General features: G+C 44.4%; 1 protein-coding gene across 1 annotated transcript; it reads left to right on the top strand.

Annotated features, from left to right (window-relative positions):
- The first annotated feature begins 1365 nt into the window (after window positions 1-1365).
- Window positions 1366-2936, top strand: LOC127766519 (zinc finger protein GIS3-like). The gene has a single exon (XM_052291579.1). It carries the CDS (start codon window positions 1519-1521, stop codon window positions 2440-2442), a length of 924 nt encoding a protein of 307 aa, XP_052147539.1. The 5' UTR covers window positions 1366-1518; the 3' UTR covers window positions 2443-2936.
- Window positions 2937-8564: the final 5628 nt, after the last annotated feature.

The raw sequence follows: 8564 nt of genomic DNA, 5'->3' as shown, positions 1-8564 counted from the left end.
ACTGTAGTTATTGTATTTAGAAAATGAATTAAATTTGGTTGTGTGTCTAAAAGTGGAGGCCGAAATGTAAATAATTTTCACTATCTAAAGGAGAAAATAAACTAGAAACAAAAAATTAGAAAACTTATTTTCTAGATTTTCATCAGGTAGCTACTTAGCTGTTTTACCAGATTGTTGGTTATGAGTGAGGGAACTCCAACTCGAATAATTATATGCTTGGTTTATCAAGCTTGATTTTTTTTCTAAATTAGAACTAGCATAGATTAATCTTGTTGACACGCTTTTTAAATTGTTAAATACGTTTTTTTAAGAAAGAGGTTGTAGGGTTGAGTGTCCTACCTCGTTTTAGGTGTGTCTGAAAAAGCTAAGCCATCGTAGTCAAACTCCATACATCATTCTTAGACCAGGTTTTAAATACTGTATTTTAGACCATAAACTCAATATATAATGATGAGCTAAAAAAGAGTTTGGGCATGTCAGTAGAGGACCCAAGCACAAACTCTGTTTGGCGTGCAAGTTGGCACCAGTCCTACATACTGTAGTACTCCACCGTACACGCCCACATTGCTGCCATCCACTGCGGCAGTGCTGCTTCTGCTGGTGGGCCCCACCTCGCTCCGCTGTGGGGCCCACTTCCGGTGGGGGCCAGAAATTATTGCGCACAAGACCCGCAGGCCCAATGGCGAGCCGCCACGTGTACCCGCGCCTCCCCTCCCAGGCCAATCGGGAGGCCTCGTCCCTCGGGGACCCACCTGTCGGTGGCACAGAGACCTCCCCACACACGCTCGTCTCCCACTACACGCCCCCCCGCATATATTCCCGTCGCCACCACGGCGCAACTGCGCGACCGGACCGACCGAGACCGCCTTGTCTCCTCCTTTTCTTTCCCTACTTTTTTTTCTCCACTCGTGTGTAGTGAAAAAAAAAAATCGCCCACTTTAATCATATTCTGTCTCAAAATATATGACTGACGATTAATTTTAGCAAGGTCTCAAAATTAAAGTGTAGTATTTTTATCGACAAAACATTTTTCATATATTCAAATGTTAAAAATCTAATGGTAGGAGTACTAATTAAATTGACATTAACCTAATTGCCGGTCAAATTCTGCAACAGTAGAATCGCACCTTTTTTTAAATTTTTTTTAGCACGGAAGAAACTAATATGATTAATTAAATTTTGCATAGTACCGGTACTGTGTTGGATAGTTGTACTCAGTACTAGTGTTGTGACTCGACTCCAATAATAAAATAATAATATTACTATTCCATCTATTCATGTCCTTGCGAAGCCAAATAGCGCTGAGGCTACTGCTTGCAGCAACAATTCTTCCTTTTCTATTTCCATATATAGAAACACCAACCTCCTCATTTCTCCCCTGGCCCCAACCCCAAACCCACTCTACTCTACTGTGCCTCACCTCTTGCCACTACTATTTCTAGTAGTCGTGTATCATCATTTCAGATATCATATCGCCACCTCTCGTTTTTTTAATAATATCAGCGGCGAGCGAGCGAGATGGACTCCCCGTCGCCTATGGCGGCGCAGGCGGCCGACCTGTCGCTGACGCTGGCGCCGTCGGGAGGGGGTGGTGGGGGAGGAGGGGGAGGAGGAGGCGGCGGCGGTGGTGGGTCGTCGTCGGCGTGCATCGACGGCAAGGACGTGCGGCTGTTCCCGTGCTTGTTCTGCAACAAGAAGTTCTTGAAGTCGCAGGCGCTGGGCGGGCACCAGAACGCGCACAAGAAGGAGCGGAGCATCGGGTGGAATCCCTACTTCTACATGCCGCCGACGCCGCACCCCGCCGGCAATGCCGCCGCGGCGGCGACGCCCGGTGGGATGTCGTCCGTCACGACGCCGTCCGGGAGCTACGGCGTCGTCGGTGGTGCCGCCGCCGCGGCGGCGGCTGTCGTCGGGGCTACTGCTGGCGTTGGGGGCGGAGGTGGAGTGGGAGGGGGGCTTCTCCCGGCGCACGCGTACGCCGGGCACGGGTACGCCGCGGTGCCGACGTCGTTCCCCATCGCGTCGCACAGCTCGAGCGTGGTTGGCTCCGGTGGGCTGCAGTACTACGCTGGTACCGACTGCGGCGCGGCGGCGGCGGGTGCGGCGAAGACGACGACGACGGCGGCGGCGGCGGCGACGGCCGTGGCGGGGAGCGAGAGCGGCGTGCAGGTGCCCCGGTTCGCGACGCACCAGCACCATCTCCTGGCGGTGGTGAGCAGCGGGCGCGCGATGCTGGCGGCGCCCGACCAGCCGGGCGCCGGGCGCGACGACATGATCGACATGCTCAACTGGAGGCGAGGCTCCCACGGCCCCACCGCCTCCGCCGCCGCCACCACGCCCTCCCCGGCAAGCACCACCACCACGCTCAGCACCTTCGCCAGCGCCGATGGCAGCAACAACGGCGAGGAGAACGAGGAGCTCGACCTCAACTTGAGCCTCTAGCTCCCACCACCACCACCTCCTCCTCCTCCGCCGCCGCCGCCGCCGCCGCGCAATCCAAGAAGGCAAGGTTAATCAATCGCCATGTTCTTCTTCTCCAAGCTCCACCTACTCCTCTTCCAATTCCTCCTCGTGTGTGATTAATCCCCCTCTTCTTGCTGCCTGCGTACGTACTCCTTAATTAATTAGCTCTTAGGGACGTTAATTAATCTCAGTTCTTGCCTCTTCTCCTCTCCTCTCATCTCCTCTCATCTCACTTGTATGTTAATGTTAGTACTCCTTGTAATCGATCAATCAGTCCTCTTTTTTTGCATCCTTTTTTGTCTTCTTTTTCATTTTGCCGTCGATTTCTTGGCTTCTCTCTTCATTTTACCTTTCATGTTTGCCTCTGCTGCTGTATATATCTGTGACTGTCTCTGTAGTCTGTACTTGGATGGCACTTGCAACCAACCGCAGTGCAATGGCCTGCAGAGGCTCGATGGTCACACTGTTCATCTCATGCTCGAATCACCATTGACATGTCCATCTACTTCTACTACTTCTCATCGTATCAAAGCGTTTTCTTTTCTTTTCTTCTCTGAAGCCGTGAGTTTTCTCTGGTTGCAGCTGCATCTACGTGCCTGTCAATCCATTCAACTACGTTCATATATTCTCCTCGTTGCAATTTTTTTAATACGTTTTCTCATACTGTTCATGGACCTGGATAGATTAATATCCGTATACACATACTGTACATATTTGGTGGTACTAGTGTATCTATCTATCGTCTGCTGCACTAATTCATCATATCCAACGGCTGTGACTGCTAGTACTAGCTCTTGTTTGTTTGTTCGATTCTGTGGCTGCAGAATAGTAGCAGAAGGATATTAGACAAGAAGTTTTTAATTTTTTTTTACATACGTCATGCAAGGTGAACGTGCATACTACTACGGTGTATGGTAAAGAAGGTGAAGTAGTTGCTGGTTTTTACTACTACTGTACTATTTTAATCCTTGTGTGTCCCAAAACTGTTGCTGCTGTTTGGCGTACGTGTGCATGTTGCGTTTTGGTGACATGAGATGAGATGCAGGTTTGGGAGCGGTGGGTGTTGAACAGTGATGCAATCAATCTCGCTATGTATATACTCCTTCTCGTGCTACTGACATGTGGGGACATGGCATGAGTATACAGTAGTAGTATACTCCATGTGTGTGAATGTTCAGGTCGGTGTCCCATCGCGTCGGATCGTGTTTCACAGTTGCGAGAGCTTTTTCTTTCTTTTTGGCTACTGCAACGCTTTCTCTCTTCTTCCTCTTTTCTGCCATGAAAGCCTACTATACGACTAGTCATCTCCTGACTTGAAAAAAAAAAACCAGAAGAAAAGGCGAGAGAGAGAGAGAGAGAGAGAGAGAGAGCTCCTGTTTCGAGTTATGGTGAGAGGTGACGCGACTCACGCACCGGACGGACAAATCCGCGCCGTCCAATAGCCAGCCAGCCAGACCCTCTTTGCGGGCCCCACCTGTCAGCGCCACGGTCCAATCCCCGTGCCCCGGCCCGAGCCGGATCGTCTGCGCGCCAAAGCCCAAAACGACCCTTGGGTGGCTCGACCGGTCGGGTCGGGTCGGCAAACTCCCACGTGAGCCGTTAGATCGGGTTGTCAGGCGATCACGACCGTCCATCGCGACGGCTCTCTGTTCTTTCCGGCGGTTAACAGTAGCCATCCAGGAAAGCTACGTCGACGTGGAGGAGGAACATGTCGACACTTGCATATTCCGAGACTCGTACTCGCGTACTAGTACCGAGTACAGTACTAATTTTTGTTCGTACGTACACGTGGGCGATATGGCCAGCTATACGTACACTCGTACCGCCGCACCGCGCCAATACGTAGACGTACGGAGTGCCGGGCCCACCGGTCGGCGTGTGTGTGTGACTGCGGCTGTTTCCGGCTGGGGGCAGGAAGCAGCAGACAGCGGCAACCGATCTGGTTCCTCGCCGTCTGCACAACTGGCGGGGACGACGACAGCGTGGACACGACACGCGCATGTGACCGCGCCCCACCCTCTGGGGCGGCGGGCCCACCTGTCAGTGCCTCCTGCTGTTGCGAGCGCGCGTATAATTAACTTCGGTACTCCTCCGAGCCAATGCTAAAAACTCGTCCGTTAACTTTTTACATCATGTTTCAACTATAAACAAAATTTTATGAATACTATTTATTTTGTTGTGATATATTTTACTATTGAAGAAACTAGTATGACGTATTTTAATACACTTATTCTATTTATTTAAATAATATAAATGATCAAAGTTGTTTCACAAGTTAAGATTTTTGTCGTGTACTAAAATCTGGAGGTAGTACTAGTAAAATTATGGCGCTGATGAATGGTGATGACTGCCGGAGCCACAGCTCAGAGCTACTGCCACCAGCAGCCATTTTCAACTCAGCCGCAGCCAAAGCGAACAGCCCGTACATTAGGAACTTTAAATTAAATCATAAAGTTTAAGGGCCTACTATTTGTATGGGAGGAAAACCAAGGGAGTCAGGGGCTGTTTAGGATCCCTCCTATCCAAACACCACCTCATATTTCTATGGATTAATATCTACTAGTGTCATTTGGTTCATAGGAATGTAGATATAGGAAAACCAAATAAAAATTTTCTTTCCTACAAGTTGTAAAGAGAAAACATAGGAAATTTTCCATTCACTCAAACCTACTGAAAAATTCCTATACATTGAAGTGTGCATGTTTTCCTATTCCTATATATTAATTCCTCCAAAACAGATAAGTCTTAAATGTTGGCTATTGCTAATAATAATCTACTACTCCCTCCGTCTTAGAATATAGTAGTAATATAGTACCGAATGTGATGTACCCTACTACTACGAATACGGATATAGGTCAGAATACATCTAATCCGGTACTAGATTGCTATACTCTGAAAAATTTATTTTTGATAGTAATATTTCAATCCAACAATCTATCATCTTAATGACTTTCTCGGATTTAATGTATGACTCTTCTTTCTTCCACATAAGATTGGCTATACGGGCATCGAGAAATGTAAATATTAATGAATCGCTTGTTCACGAGGAATGACTAGTAGCATGTTTAAATGGATGATAAGTAGAATTACTTATCCTTAGTCTGTGTGCCAAGATGAAATTTAACCATGAGCTTTTGTTTCGTGTCCAACTTTAATCGTCCGTCTTATATAATTTTTTTACGGTTTGTATTTTTATTGTTATTAGATGATAAAACATGAATATTACTTTACACATGACTTTTTTTTTAACTTTTAAAAAATCAAGATGATTAAAGTTTGACATGAAAACTGATGACCACACTTAAAATGGGACCGGACGGAGTAAAATGCAGACGATGAGACTGACGGTCACAGGACCAGCCGCGGCGGTCCCGGCTGCGGCAGCCGTGTTGTCTCTATGCGTGCGTAGCTGTGTGTTGGAACAGCCGCCCTGATGATTCTCTGTGGCGCAACATCTGTGCCACCCAACTCCCTCATTGGCCGCCTCAGTTATCTCTTGTCGCCTAGCGTCCTCGGGAAAGGACAGGGATGAACAGTCGATCCAACTAACAACTGTTTCAAAATTATTTATGTACAAATAAATAAATAAATTTGTTCTTTTTTTAATCAAAGAAGCAGATAATTTAGCCCACTGGATTTGGTAAAAACAAATAAGGGAAAATAATATATGTATCCGTTCGTATCTGAGACGATTGCAACAGCAGCTCTGGTCTGATACACTGATGTGCCATCTGTGTGTGTGTGTGTGTGTTTTTCTTGGATTGTTGCTTGACTGGCACGGGGCAGCTACTTGCTTTAACTTAATTAAGCAGGACCATTTCTGGATAAACTCGTAATTTAGCAAACCGGTCTTACTTCTTTTTGTGATTGCCGTGCTTGTGTGTGGTCATCAACTCATCACGAGTGCACAACAAGTTACATGAGTATAAATACAAGTTGTAACATCTGTATTAAAAAATGTCATTATTAATTTATTGGTAGGTCAACTTACACGCAGTGAAGAAAATGAGAGAGAGAGAGAGAGAGAGAGGGGCTGCGTGGTCTTAAAATAATTTGTCAGTTTACGGAAATAAATAAATAAATGATGAGCATGCAGCGTTGGTCGTATGTACTGGTTAGTTGCAATTATACAAATGGTATAATCACTATAGCATGGCATAAGAAGAAAACACCATGCATTTCTCTTTCTCTCTAAATAAAGTGGTACAAACCCTCTTTAATAATTCGATTGTGAAATACGATAGTGAAACAGTGATTGTACGTTAGCCGTTGATGCACAGTACCCGTAATCCTAGTGGAGATAATGTGATCATGTGCAGAGCTACTGTTTTGCATATGTATCTTTTAAATATTTGCATTATATGCATGAAATTACATTGGTAGATTAATATTAAAAAAATATTCCATATCATATTGTTTTATTAGGTTTTAGAAATACACCACAATTAAAAAAAATACATGGATTTACATTAATTAGTCCATTTGTATGCTATAAAGAGGACATACCTAGGTCATGTTTGATAGAGCTTAAGACATTCGGTTGTATTTTCTTTTGGAATCTATAGCTCATCAATCTATATTCTAATAATAATTTGTAGATATAGAATTAGAATCCAGAGGATGAAAACTTGATTTTTTCTATATTTTTACCATCTAGGCACCTACTTCTCGAAAACTCCAGCTCTCCAAACACAATGAAAATGTAGAGAGGTTTTTCCCACCTAAGACCTTATTTGATTAATTCCCATAAAGCTTTATTCGATTAATCCCACTCACAACAGAATTAATAAAAAATTGGAAGGAGATAATTCTGCACCTATTAAGGTATAGAATTAATCTCTCTGATGAGATTAACCGAATAAGGCTAAAGAAAATGGAGGGGATTAAGGGAAAATAGTTTCACACTAAAATATATGTGAAATTATTTCCATTCAAATATCCCTCAAACCTGGCGAACAAGGTCTAAACTAGATGATGAAATTTCCTGAATGGGAAGCGAAGTAGAGGAGGACATGCATTATTTAGCAAAGCGATTGGCATGATGCCATCGGTTTTAACTATTTTTGTCTCTATATCGAAGCGAATTATTAAAGAGATCAGTGTTGTGTTCTGCTCGTGATTAATGAAACTGTTTATACACGCCTGCATGTGGACCGCTGCTTTTATGTCCTACTCGTATCATCTACTTGCATGGATCTTATTGCAAGGACACATAAATCCGAGACAGAATGGTTTCGTTTGTCATTTTCTCCCAACCACCTCTAGATCTTCTCCCTCACACTTTCTCCCAACTGCACATAGGTCCCGATTTAAATCCAACATAGCTGGAGGCACAATGTTTGAACAATTTTTCCGGATCGTAATTAATCACGTCAATCCATATACTACCCCCACAGCCTTAAATCTGGAATTACAACGATTTAGGGGCTTGTTTGAAACGCAAGAGCAACGCCTCGCTCTCTTCAGCGAGCTAAGTCGATGTTAAAATTTAAAACTTCAATGCTTAGTATGTGTTATAGTTATCATTAGACTAATCGTGGTCTCCTTTAGGATAAAGATTGAAAAACACATAATAGAAAAAAAAAAGGAATGTGAAAGGAATAAGGCAGGGTTGCGCATGGAAAACCAAGGAATAAAAAACAGAGAAATTTTTGTAGGATATGATGTTTGGGTCACAAGATTATCTTGAAGACATGATTTATCCTCCATCCTATTCCTATGCTAGCTAGTAAAAAAAAAGGATGAAGTGAATGTTTGAAATACTTTGGAATTCTTGCGTTTTTTATTGCAATGCAAGCTACAGTATTCATCCATAATTTCATTGGGCAGTTCCTGCTACGTACAATGGTGGACAAATCCTTTTTAGTCCCGGTTCACAACCCACTATAGTCTCAGTTATACAACCGGAACTACGAATCCGGGACTAAAAATGCCCGGGTTGAAATAACTGGGACTAAAAAAGGATCTTTAGTCCCGGTTGGAGTTACTAACCGGGACTAAAGATCTAGTCCCGGTTAGAGTTACCAACCGGGATTAATGTTTTTTTTCTTTTTCTTTTCTTGCTGCTCGCATGATTTTGAGCCCCACAAATCATTCATATT

This window comes from Oryza glaberrima, chromosome 3 (genome assembly GCF_000147395.1).
Source record: "Oryza glaberrima chromosome 3, OglaRS2, whole genome shotgun sequence".
NCBI lineage: Eukaryota > Viridiplantae > Streptophyta > Magnoliopsida > Poales > Poaceae > Oryza > Oryza glaberrima.
Note: the sequence above shows the minus strand (reverse complement) of the source record. Positions and strands in the feature narration are given on the sequence as shown.